Source organism: Populus trichocarpa, chromosome 11 (genome assembly GCF_000002775.5).
Source record: "Populus trichocarpa isolate Nisqually-1 chromosome 11, P.trichocarpa_v4.1, whole genome shotgun sequence".
NCBI lineage: Eukaryota > Viridiplantae > Streptophyta > Magnoliopsida > Malpighiales > Salicaceae > Populus > Populus trichocarpa.
This window is the reverse complement of record NC_037295.2, coordinates 13904321-13917399: the sequence shown is the minus strand read 5'-3', so window position 1 is coordinate 13917399 and position 13079 is coordinate 13904321. Positions and strand designations below refer to the sequence as shown.

The 13079-nt window shown below is 33.9% G+C and overlaps 2 protein-coding genes across 4 annotated transcripts; both read left to right on the top strand.

Moving 5' to 3' along the window:
* Positions 1-2826: 2826 nt before the first annotated feature.
* On the top strand, positions 2827-8488 carry LOC7472346 (uncharacterized). 3 transcript variants are annotated; one of them, XM_052445447.1, is made up of 7 exons: positions 2827-3124; positions 3484-4582; positions 5618-5716; positions 6375-6971; positions 7163-7294; positions 7386-7478; positions 7975-8488. In XM_052445447.1, the coding sequence occupies exons 2-7, from the start codon at positions 3716-3718 to the stop codon at positions 8119-8121; spliced, it is 1935 nt and encodes a 644-aa protein (XP_052301407.1). In that variant the 5' UTR covers positions 2827-3124; positions 3484-3715; the 3' UTR covers positions 8122-8488. The 3 variants fall into 3 exon arrangements, with proteins under 3 accessions (XP_052301407.1, XP_052301408.1, XP_052301406.1); XM_052445448.1 differs by lacking the exon at positions 2827-3124 and having other exon boundaries at positions 3149-4582; positions 7975-8136; positions 8256-8488; XM_052445446.1 differs by lacking the exon at positions 2827-3124 and having other exon boundaries at positions 3151-4582.
* A 405-nt stretch (positions 8489-8893) lies between these two features.
* LOC7455943 (multiprotein-bridging factor 1a) lies at positions 8894-11144 on the top strand. Its single transcript, XM_002317420.3, has 4 exons — positions 8894-9161; positions 9684-9767; positions 10688-10770; positions 10863-11144. The coding sequence occupies exons 1-4, from the start codon at positions 9026-9028 to the stop codon at positions 10980-10982; spliced, it is 423 nt and encodes a 140-aa protein (XP_002317456.1). The 5' UTR covers positions 8894-9025; the 3' UTR covers positions 10983-11144.
* Positions 11145-13079: the final 1935 nt, after the last annotated feature.

Sequence of the window (13079 nt, the reverse complement as noted above, 5' to 3'; positions counted from 1 at the left end):
ATAATTTTTTTAAAAAATAAAAAAAATATTATTTTAATATATTTTAAAATAAAAAACACTTTAAAAAATAACAACAACTATAATTCCAAATATTTTCAATCGCCTATAGTTGAAGAGGTGTGCGGTGTACCTACACCCTCCGGACTCGTCTTTTGAAAAGGAAAAGGGAAAGCCATTGATGTTTGGGCACAGCTGACGTACTCCTATAGATATAGAGTTTCGTTGTTAGAGCTAATACACATTGATAAAATGATTTTTTTTTATAATGTAAATATAATTTTTTTATTTATGTACATTCCAAGCTATTTAGAATAATTAATTATACTTTATGTTAAACTAATTTTAATATAATTATATAACTAATTTAGATATTTTTTATATAATATAAGCATGATGTTATTAATAAAAAACAAAGAAAAAAAATATTGACCAATAGATACATATTATTTCATTTACTTTTAGCTTCTCTACCTAGAAATGTAGAAATAGCATTTCAAAACAAGAATAGACATCTTAGCTATTCATATAGTTTACCCGTTGGAATAATTAAAACTAAAATTAAAAGGTAAAAGTACATTTTTTTTTTTATTTTGGCTCTCCTTTTAGCTGCTGTGTTGGAGATGCTCTTAGAGCTGAATCATTTGTCAGCTGTGTCTCAAATAACATGTTTGCTTGAGTTAATACTCAGCTTAAGTCATGTTATATTAGGGGTGTTTGGAATTGTAGTAGTGATTATTTTTTAAAATGTTTTTTGCTTGTAAATGCATCAAAATAATATTTTTTTTATTTTTAAAAAATTATTTTTGACATCAACACATCAAAACGATATGAAAACACTAAAAAAAAATTATTTTGAAGTAAAGAAAAAAATCGTTTTTGAAATGCAAAAACAAACGGGGTCTAAGTAAAATATAACACAACTGCGGTTATATAAATGAAACTGACATATAATTAGAGAATGTTATTATCCTCTAGATTTTAAAAAGAAAGAACAAAAAAAAAATGTATTTGTAATGAAAGATGACCAATTATGTCAATCCCTTCCAATTATACAATCACACTAAGAAAATTGAGTCCATCTCATTCTTAAAAGGTTATGTGGTTGTTGTCTTAAAGAGATGTCGTGTTAATTTTATCCTTGGAGAAATGTGCAATCGCATTAAGATGACCATGTCAATCCCTTCTAAGGTAAATTGTGCAATCACACTAGAAAGATTTTGATTCCTTCCAAAGTAAATTGTGCAACAGTATTAGAAAGACCGATTTCATCCCATCCCTAGAATTTATGGGGTTGTTGCCCTAGATATGACTTGGAGAAAAACAAACATCATTACTTTGAATAATTTAATTTATATATAAGAAACTTACATTCTGTCTTTGACCATGGTACATTTTTATTACTCTTTGAGGTATAATCAATTTGACGATATTTCTGTTGAGATCATAGTCTCAATTCTAAGTGAGGAAAGAATAAAGTTTCTCCAGTAAATGTCTTTACATATTTTACGGTTTGAAACAACATTTCACTTGTACTTGTTGAAAACTTTCTAAAAATTTAAGGCTCTAACTGCATTAATGAAATTGGTAAATGTATAACTCAAATTTGGTCGTCTTATTAACCCATGGACAAGTAAAAGAAATCATACTCCGACTTAGAGTGATTAAATTATTACATAGCCTTTCCTACTCATTATTGAAGAGTTGTTGGAGTTATAATGGAGTAGATATACCAACAACTGTAAGAAGGTCCGTGATATGTCTCATTTTATGAGTGTTTTGATTATCTGTCTTTGATGGTGATTATGGATGTTAATAAACCAGTTCTGAAAGAATAATTGATGACTTTTTGATCAATTTTCCACAAACAGAGCTATTAATGAGATCCCAATAAATCAAAGTAGCTTAAAAGCAAGACTTATATGTTAGATAATTAGTCAATCTCTTGATTTTAGCAATTCGATTCCTTCTCCTTGACCAAGCTGGCTGGTAACTGGTACCTGACGCTTGGTAAGTAAAAGTGGCCAATGGCAGATAATTGGTACTCGTAATAGGTTCCCCTTGGTAGATTCGAGAACTCTCAAATGCTTAAATAAGTATTTTTTTTTTCAGAGAAAAGACAATGATATTTTAGAGAGATAGACTCTGAAAATAAATATGCTCAAAATATTCAGATTGAAAAGATTATCAACCTGCTCTTTTTAAGAATCCAATGAGTCTTTGTAGCCCATGATTCTTACCTTTTGATGGAGAGGAAGACTAAAAAGTCATTTTTTTATACTATTAAAACATATCTTATGTATTAAAGAAGAAAAATATCTCTAACTCATCAGAAAAAAAATATCTTTGACTCTTTAAAAAGAAAATATTTCTGACTCATCAGAATCTTGTGGTTCAATATGGAACCTGATAACATTGCTAAAGCCACATGCATTTAAGTTTAATATTTGACTAAATCTAAGGGTGATGAGTCTAATTGCTCGTCATACCCCTATATGATTGAACTAAATATTTAACTAAGTCTAATGATATCGGGTATGGTTATTTGTAAGGTTTATATATATATATATATATATATATATATATATATATATTTGAGATCAGTACTTAGATGGGCCAAAATATATAGAGTTATCACCCAATCTTTTGTTTCTTGTTTTAAACATTGATTCTAGACAAACAAAAATAATATATATATATAAAACACGCTGATGTATCATCCGGCAATTTATAATTGTTATACTCGGTATGACTCATTTAGGATAAGAAATAAAGCCAAATTCTACAGATGCTATATAAAGATTTGATTTCAATGAAATTGTCGTTACACTAGGTAATTCTAATCGCTTTCCTCGATCAATACTTTCATAGATCTCTCTCCATTCCCTCCCTGATCCTTAACCCCGCTAAACTGGACTCTCTGCTCTAGACCCTGACCGATTTCCCGCTGACTGCCGTGAGGCCAGAAAGTTTGAGGAGAGAATTCTCAGGCCTCAGTGTTCTTATCATGGCAAATGAGAGACTTTGACAGTGCCTCCATCTTAAAAAAAAAAAAGAGAGAAGAAAACCCACCAAAATTTATGGTTTCTTTTATCAAGTGGGTGTTATGGGAATTTCGAATACTTTGGTATGAACAAATCTATGACATTTGCGGCTTGTCTTTCTCAATATTCTCGTAGGAGAAAGGGAATTATGTTTCTTCTATACAATATCCAATGATCATACCTGTTATCGAATTACAATTGGCTTGGCAAAATTTGGTCTGGTTTTTAGAGTGGGAGTCGTTTTTGTTTTTTTTTAAATTTAATTACTGTATTTTTTTTTTGGATCTGCGAGAAAGAAGAAAAGAGATAAAGTTAAAAGAGAATTGTTTTAATTTAATAGGAGCTGCTGAAATAAATTAATGACATAAATGTAATTTACAGGATGTTGATCACAATAAAAATTATATAAATTGCTATCTTACTTGTGTGGAAACCAATGCAGGACTCAACAAGCTTCCATTAACCCTCAGTGCTTGCTCTAATCTTTCCCTCTTCTGCTGACTCCAACATGCCACACGCCAAGCATTCCTGCAGAAGATGGAACACCCCCAAACCTACCTGATAAATTTCGCCCCCAAAATCACAACTCGATTTTCTTTCGGAGAAGAAGCAAATTTTCTCCTTCTTCACAACCAAAACTTTGCCACTGCCGAAGCGATCAATCTTTGCCACCCATGAATCCTTACGAGAGACCCTTGACCCCACATGAGCAGACACTGAGAGATGAGGTTATCTATCTTCACTCTCTCTGGCACCAAGGCCCTCCTGCCCTAAACCCTAACCCTTACGTTTACCCACCCAACCATGTAAATTATTCGTCAAGAAATCTCCATGTATCGAACCCTACATCCTTCAAAAAGACCAACAGACACAAAACCACATACCAAAAGGCCAAGGACAGCAATGTCCCCCCACCAGGGCCAGTACCCGACCCACAACCCGACCCTGGTCCAGAATGGCCTGTCAACCCGCCACAGCCATCTTCTCCTCAATCGGGTTCTGGGTGGCCAGAATTCAAGTCCAACCTGAGCACCTCAGCCCGACCTGTTTCCGAGGTTGACCTGGGCAAGGTTGCTGCAATGCACATGCAGCAAAAGGTTGTAAAGTGTTGCCATCAGTTTTTCGTTAAAAGGTTTGATTTAGATGGCAACGAAGATAACGGATTGGACGAGTTTGATGGGGATGAACACTGTTATTATCATGATAATGATGTTGAAGAGAGTGAAGAATTTAAGTTCCTTTTGAGTTTGTTTGTGGAAAATCAAGAAATTAGAGATTTTTATGAGAAGAACAATGAAAATGGGGATTTTTACTGCTTGATTTGTGGAGGGATAGGAGAGAAAGTAGGGAAAGTATATAGGGGTTGTACAGGCCTTGTTCAGCATGCAAGAACGATTTCGAAAACAAAAAGGAAAGGGGCTCATAGGGCTTTTAGTCACCTTATTTGCAAGGTTCTTGGTTGGGATATTAGTAGGCTTCCTATGATTGTGTTGAAAGGTGAACCTCTCAGTCGCACATTTGCAAATTCAGGCAGAACTGAGGTATATAAACAGAAATTGTGTGCTTGTGTGACTCTGTTTGTGTGAATAACATATGTTTTATATTGACTTCAGTGGTGTTTGAGCTTTCTCAAAAGTGCTGTAATCTGGATGGAATGTAATTGTTGCTGTGAAGAATAATATTGGTGCTGCTATTTGCAGAAATATTAATGAGCCATTCGAGTATTAGGTTTCTGATTGATGTGAATGCAGGTGAAATGGTTGTTTGCAAAATTAATTATGCCTGTTTTTATGCGCTATTTGTTTTGTAGAGTCTTATGGAATTTTCTGGAATGTAAGGGTTTTACATGAGGATATTGCTGTTATTTAATTGCTGTGTTTGAAGCAAGGTAATGGTAACAAATTGATTGATTCTGATATTGGACTTTCCAGTATGATAGCAAGTAAAGAGGAAGTGTAGATTATTAACTGAGATGATCTTGTTTAAATGGAGATGAAAAATGCTACTACGAATGCGCTTTACCTTTTGTGTGTTCTTTCATGTGATCATGGCTTTAGATCATGTTTATAACAAACTAGATTTTCTCAAAATATTAACTATGTTAATTTGATATGAAAATGATGAAGCTAGGATTATGTTTTTGAATTAAATGGAAATTATACATAAAGAAAATCACAGTGCCTGTTAAAAAAACAGCTTATTTGCATCTATTAATTGCATGTCATGGATGTTATGCTTTTGAGTTGTGTGCCTGAGAAATCATAGCCATGGCAAAGAACATCTCTAGAGTACAAGAGCAAATTGTTCTTTGGATGCTTTCCGTAAGTTACAACTTTGCCTCATATTATTAAGACAATGCTTAAGTAGCATTCCCTTTAATTTCTCAAAGAACCTTTTGTATAATGATTTTTCCCCAGCATGGATAAACAAATGGGATTATGATTTCTTCTATGCAAAGACCTCCCATTGCAATTATGCATATCATTTTTGGTGGTTTGTTTTGTGGGGTGTTGAGGATTAGATGTTTTAGCTTTTATATATGGCATCTATTTCTTGTCTGATTTTTTGCTTTGCAGAATTTTTCAGATGAAGGTGATGGTAAAAAAGTACATGAAGATCTTAGTAATGATGTGCCAAACATTGAAGCATATAAAAATGGAGCCACGGAGTGCCTGGTAAGATGGCTGTTCTGCTACTTTGATGTGTAACTACAATATATTGTTTCAGCTTTTTTAGTGTGATACCTCATGTTGCTGTGATTCCTTATTTTTCCAAACACTATCCTGTTACTTTATATTGAGTTGCCAAGAGTAATGTTTTTCATACTAGTTCTCTAACATGAACAGATAACTACATGGCTTTTAAAGCAAACTATAGAAGATTTTATTGAGAGAATTTACTGCACAATTAATCCTACCGCATCATTGGGCACCTAGCCATTTAAGCTGGAAAAAGGTCACGGGAATCTACCTTAAAAGAAAGAACCAACTTCTTTATTCTGTAAAATCCATCGTTTTGCTGTATTGGCAAAACCTCAAATGCCATTGTTTTTATCATATGCCTGCAAGGGCATCTAATGCTTCCTGATAGTCTGCAAGGAGTTTCACTGTATGTCAAGTGTTGGGGAAACATGTATACAACTTGAGAAAGACCATAAAGTGGTTTTCTGCCAATCCGAGTTCATTGGCTTATTTCCAAATAAAATGTTTTCTAAAACAGATTTACTAATTGTGTAGCTTTTGAGATATGGTCAATCCATGAATGAGCAGGCTTAATGGGTATTATCTGTGCTAGCTATTGATTTACTCCATTACTAAAGAAAACGCCATACAGGGATGTGAGCCACCACTGGTCTCTGATGTCCAATGGCTTTCCCAAAAGTATGTTGATGAATCTCCATCAACAACTGTAGGGTGGCCCACCTTGAAGACCTGTCGCTCTTCAGAAGCTTCTGCTGAAGAGCTAGAGAGGTTTGCCATGGTGCAGTTGCAGCAGAAAGTTTTGGATGAATGCCAAAATTTCTTAGCAAACCCATCTGGTTCGATTTGTGATGAAGGTGAGGAAGATGGGGATCCAGATGATTGGATGGATGAAGATGGGTCTGATGAATGTGAAGAATTTAAGTTCTTTTTGAGATTGTTCACAGATAGTAATGAACTGAGGAATTATTATGAGAATCATTATGAAGGAGGGGAGTTTTGTTGTTTGGTTTGTTGTGCTTTAAAGAAGAAGGGTTGGAAGAAGTTCAAGGGGTGTCTTGGACTCCTTCAGCATACAACTGCAATATCAAGGACAAAGAAGAAGAAGGCGCATAGGGCGTATGCACAGGTTATCTGTAAGGTTCTTGGTTGGGATGTTGATCAGCTTCCGAGAATTGTATTAAAAGGAGAACCTTTAGGGCACTCTATGGCAAAGTCAGGCATCTTGCAGGTATCTTTTGTCTGTGATGATGAAGGCTCGTTTCTTCTCCTGGCTGTTGTTTAAGTGGTTTGGGGGATAGGCAGGTGTCTTGGGTTTGATTTATAAACAAGATGAAAAAGTCATGCTTTATGTCTATTATATTTGTTGGTTGTTATTCTTGAATTTACAAATACAAATGATCCTTGAGTCATATATTGCAGGGTGAACCAGAGATAAATGCTGGTTGTGGTGACGAGGACTCAAGTTTTCTTCAGACTGAAACTGTTCATGGTAATGTTAGTGTATCAGCTTCAAGAGAGTATTCTGGTATTTGTCAGAAAAACTGTGTGCAGGTGAGTTGCAAGGTTAGAAAACTGTGAAACTTGTGAAGTTTCCATCTTTATATTTGATTATTTCAAAACAGGAGCAATTACTTAATTGCAGAACACATCAAATGAAGGAATTGTTAATGAACATGGCAATGATCTGGAAAAGGAAAGCATCAAAGCTGATAAATTGAGTTTGGTGGGTTCTAAGGTGAGATGACTGTTCTTTGTGGTCCTTTATGTGATGTTTTCTACTGATGGTTTGCATATGATTTTTTGTTTTCCTGTCACTAAAATATCACTGCACTATAAGTGAAGGATTTTGCGTGTAGTATTGAGGAAAGGTAGAGAGGTTAAAGTAAATCATAACAAAGGTGGCAATCTAAGCAGGTGATGTGGTTGCTTTATTTAATGGTCACCTGAATGGAGGGTTTTTTCTTGAGGTATTGTTAATGGAGAGCATAAAAACAGACTATGAAATTCTCTCCCCAAACTCAACACAACCCACCATCGATTCTTCATCTGCATCCTCCATCTCATAATCATCACTGCATGCCCTGGATGCTTTAATTATTAATGGAAAATATATCTGTAATGTGTGTGTGTGTGTGTGTTTCAAAGTAGAAGTTAACTCTTAAATGCATTGATTTCACTACCATTTCAGGCTGCTATGTTTCTTTATTATCAGTGTAACACATTTATTGCAGGCAAGCTTGAAGGAAAGGGGTGGGAACTATAAAAAGCAAAACATAGCTTTCTGGGTAAACAATCGTTGTTGGCCTGAAACCAAACAGTCTCAATCAATGAGGAAAGCGAATCCATTAGAAGAGGGATGTGAAGGTGAAGATCGCTGAAGAAAGTGTTCGACGGTGGGATGATAATCTATTCATTTAAACCAGTACCAGATGGCTCACATTCTCGCCTGGTTCAGCATCCTCCACTGGGTTCAATCATGGTTTTACTAATTTCCATCTGTAATGCCTTTCAGGAGGATCCAGTTCAAAATTAAATACAAGATTTTTGTGCGAGATCCTACTTTCTGCTCGAACATAAAACAGATGGAAGAGATGAAGTAGGTGTACAGTGTACTAGACTTTTAGTGGTTCTTGTATGAGCAGCCAGGAAGAATTATCTTAGATAGAGCTTTGATGGTTTTCTGTTCAGAAAGTACTGATGTCAAAGAATCAACTCTCCTCACTACCCAAAAAGCAAATATTAAATTGGTATTTTCTTCTCGAAAAGCAAATATGAAATAACAAATTCAAGGGGAGAATTTGCATCAGTATTCCAATTGCTACTAGTTATTGGAATTGGCAATTGGGATTCAAACATGAAAATGCTCTTCTAGCTGGCTCTAAGAGTAGGCAATCTTGTGTTTTCTGGCTTGAAAAAATAATAATTTAATATTTTTTTAGTAGTTTTTATATGGTTTTAATATATGATGTTAAAAATTAAAAAAAAATATCTAAATTAAAAATAACTTTTAAAAATCCCTAAAATTCCGAAGGTTCCAACGAGCCCATTGGTTAAAAAGAAAAGCACGGCTCAAGCCCTCGGGTTACTGTGAGTGGGGCCCAATCAGCCTTGGCGGGTTGCCCTTCGTCCCCTCTATATAAATAAATATAAATGGAAGTAAAACCAGTGAGTGTCATCGAAAACCAGATATCCATTACTCCCACAGCATAATAATAATAATAATACTAAAAATAATAAATAAAAGAAGATATTATCGTTGATACTAAAAGGAGGAAAGAAAAAATGTCAGGACCAATCTCACAGGACTGGGAGCCGGTGGTGATCCGTAAGAAAGCTCCCAACGCCGCCGCCAAGAAGGATGAGAAGGCCGTCAACGCCGCCCGCCGCGCTGGTGCTGAGATCGAAACCGTCAAAAAATGTATCCATCCCTCTTTTATATTCTCCCCTCCGTGTTGTTTAGATGCTTAATTTAACTCAATCAGTCGATCCAAACAATCTTTTTTTTTTTCTTTTTATCTTTTCTGTTATTGATGATGATGATAGTGAAGTTAGGGTTTGTTTCTTTATACAAAAAAATTAAAGGACATTTAATATTTGTTTCAGATCTATCTATGTTCTTATTATTTTGGAATCTATTGTGACACCAAGCAACTGTAGATTTTTTTTAGGAATTAGGGTTTCTTTGATAGTTTTATACCTTATTATTATTATTATTATTATTATTATAAATAAGCAAATTAATATATCTTTGTTGTTCCTAATCGAAGACATTCAAAAAACCCTAATCTTATGTTCCAATTCCAAATACACGCTTGCACTTGGGTGCATGGTACGGGAAAGAAAGAAGATAAAGTGAAACATGGCAGCTAGAGATGATAATGAACTGCGATGATGTTTATTTTTTGTCAACTTAAAATGATTCTATTGTAACGAACTGCAGCAACTGCTGGTACAAACAAGGCCGCTTCTAGCAGCACTTCTTTGAACACAAGGAAGCTCGATGACGAAACAGAGAACCTTACTCGTGAGTATAATAATCCTTTTCTTTTCTGAATTCATGTTTGAAAAGATGAATTCATTCTTGTAAAACATTCCCTGCATCTCTGATGTCGGATTTACTATTGAATTCTACATTCCAGTGTCAAATTTGCAAACATGATCTTTCAACTCTGTTTTATATATATATATATATATATATATATGATCCAAAAGGGAAAGGAGGGGAAGGGGGATGTTAGTTATTACATCATTGTTACCATTGTTTTGTTTGAGTCTTCATGGTGTCTGTGCTTTTCTTGCTGTTTACAAGTAATGTTAACTGATGTTGCAGTTTCCAATTAGAAGTAATATGCTGATTAATGAGTTTTGAGGATCTTGAGGTTTATTTGTTGATGAGACTTTCTGTTTTAATTTTCAATCAACTTTGCTTGGGTTTAAAATATAGTAGTAGTTAATCTCATCTAGATAAGCCTTTCCTTTTTGACATATGGCTGAAGAGAGTTGCTTAAAGAATGTGTATATCTCTGTTGCCTCTTTCTTGTCATCGTTTTAGAATTTGACTCTTCATAATGAAAACCCTGAATTTCAGAATTTTTTAGTCATCTTGGGAATCAAAATACAAAAAACAAAACAAGTGATGAAATTAATATCTTATTTATGATTCTATGTGCCAAAAAAGCTTCACAAATAAATTCCAGATGCGACTCGCCCACTTGAATTTGATGTGCTCATTTCTTTGATCATCTTCATGTGCAATGTTGTATGAAATGATGACCATGTTTCTCTAAATAAGCCCCACATGCTTTAGTATTGGGTGTTTTGGCATATTTCTATACCACTTTACATGGTTTTACTTCTTTCCCAAGTTGCTTTTTTTTTGGTTAGATGTTGTGTGATGCTTTCCATTGGAAGAAAAACTTTCTAAAACATTCTGGTCTCCCACAGATGACCGAGTGCCAACTGAACTGAAGAAAGCAATTATGCAGGCTAGAATGGACAAGAAACTTACCCAGGCTCAACTTGCACAGGTCCCTCTCTCTCACTCTCTCACTCTCTCACATCCAAACTTGCTTTAAATTTTAGTTCAGGGCTCGCCTTAAATTTTTTTTCCCTCTTGCAGGTGATCAATGAGAAGCCCCAGATAATTCAGGAGTATGAATCTGGAAAAGCCATTCCTAATCAGCAGATTATAGGAAAACTGGAGAGGGCTCTTGGTGTGAAGCTACGGGGAAAGAAGTAGGATTTGAAACACAGCAAGGAGCTATAAAGTTGTTCTCTGCTGTCTCTAGTCTTGGAATCGGTGGTGTACATGAACCCTTTCAACCTTTGTTATGGCTCGCTTGTAAGAAACAGTTTATTTGACTGGTGTGATGACTTTGAATTTGGATTTGGATTTGCCCCCTGTCTTGGTTCCTCGTGTATTTTTTTGTGCACGAAAGTTTTGGGTTGGTTCAGATTTGCAAGAATTCACTCTCGAAAATGAGATCGCATTGACAGTTTTCCAACAAAGAAGGCTTTTACGACATTTTTTTACATAAAAAATAAAAAAATATCAATTGTAAAAACCAGTGTTATTAAACCTGGCCTGGCAGATTGACCCGGTCGATCTGGTGGCTGGACCAGACCGGGTTTACTAAAAGACCGGCTGGGGCAACAGCCCGGTTAAACCCCGGGCGACCCGGCGGGTCGATCCATGACCCGGGCGAAACAGGACGAGACCTGATTTTTTTTTCTTCAAATGTGAGATTTGAAACCCATTAGTATATATTTATATATATTTTATGTTCCCAAGAAAAAAGGATAGCATAATATTTTTTTTAATGTGAGATTTTAAGTCCATTCGTATATATACTTTATGTTTCCATGAAAAAAAATTATATTTTTTCAATGTGAAAATTAAAACCCCTTAGTATATATACTCTATGTTTCCTTGAAAAAAATCATGTGTTTTTTAATGTAGGATAAAAAAACCTTTTGGTTTAAATATTTTAACTTAAAAGGATAACATAGTATCTTTTTAATGTGGGATTTTAAGCCCTTTCGTATATATACTCTATGTTTCCATGAAAAAAATTATGTTTTTTCAATGTGGAATTTGAAATCCATTAGTATATATATTCTTGTTCCCTTGAAAAAAATCATGTTTTTTCAATGTGGGATAAAAAACCTTTTGGTTTAAATATTTCAACTTAAAAGGATAACATAGTATCTTCTCAATGTGGATTTGAAGTCCTTTCGTATATATACTCTATGTTCCCATGAAAGAAGTTATGTTTTTTCAATATGAGATTTGAAACCTATTAGTATATATACTCTATGTTTCCAAGAAAGAAATTATGTTTTTTCGATGTGGGATAAAAAACCTTTTGGTTTAAATATTTCAACTTAAAAGGATAACATAGTATCTTCTCAATGTGGATTTGAAGTCCTTTCGTATATATACTCTATGTTCCCATGAAAGAAGTTATGTTTTTTCAATGTGAGATTTGAAACGTTTTTGGTTTAAATACTTCAACTTAAAAACTTAATATAATATCTTTTTAATGTGGGATAAAAAACTTTTTAAAATATTCTTTTAAACTTCATTGTTTACAATATGTATAACCTATATTTACATAGATTTTTTCATATGAAATATTAAAACTTTAATTTTTTTTAATTTTTCCGGGTTAACCCGAGTTGACCCATGAAACCCGGGACCCGGCCCCTTGGCTGGGTCAACCCCCAGACCGGGTCTAATAACTATGGTAAAAACTGTTATTAACCATAACTAAATATAATTTTGGAAAAGTCAAGAATTGATCTCATGACTTTGTTTATTAAAATTAATTTGAGTAGAAAGAAATTGGCATATACTTGATTGAGTAAATGTACTTTTAGAATAATACATAAATTAGAATAATTTTTTTAAAAATAAATACAAAAAATAATTAAAAAAAACTAATATTAAAAAAAAATTATATAAAAAAATTATAAATTTTTTTAATTTAAATATAAACTAAAAGTTACTTTAAAAAAATACAAATGTTTTTTTAAGGTAAAAAATAGAAAAATAAAAAAAGAAGAAGTCAGGAGACAGGAGCCATGGTCTGCCTCATCTAGGAACCACTTGGTCTGCCTCATCCAGGAAAGGCTCGTGTGAGGACCATAATTCTTTTTAATGTAATTATCGTTTGGCCCATTACTTTTTGAAAAACAAAATAATTAGACGAATTGTAGTTCAATATTAGATTTCGGTCATTATGATGGATAAAAAAACATATTTTTTTGTTTTTTTACTTAAAATACCTAGAAAATATCCTAAACACCTTAACAAATCTATAAATAGCCTTAAGAA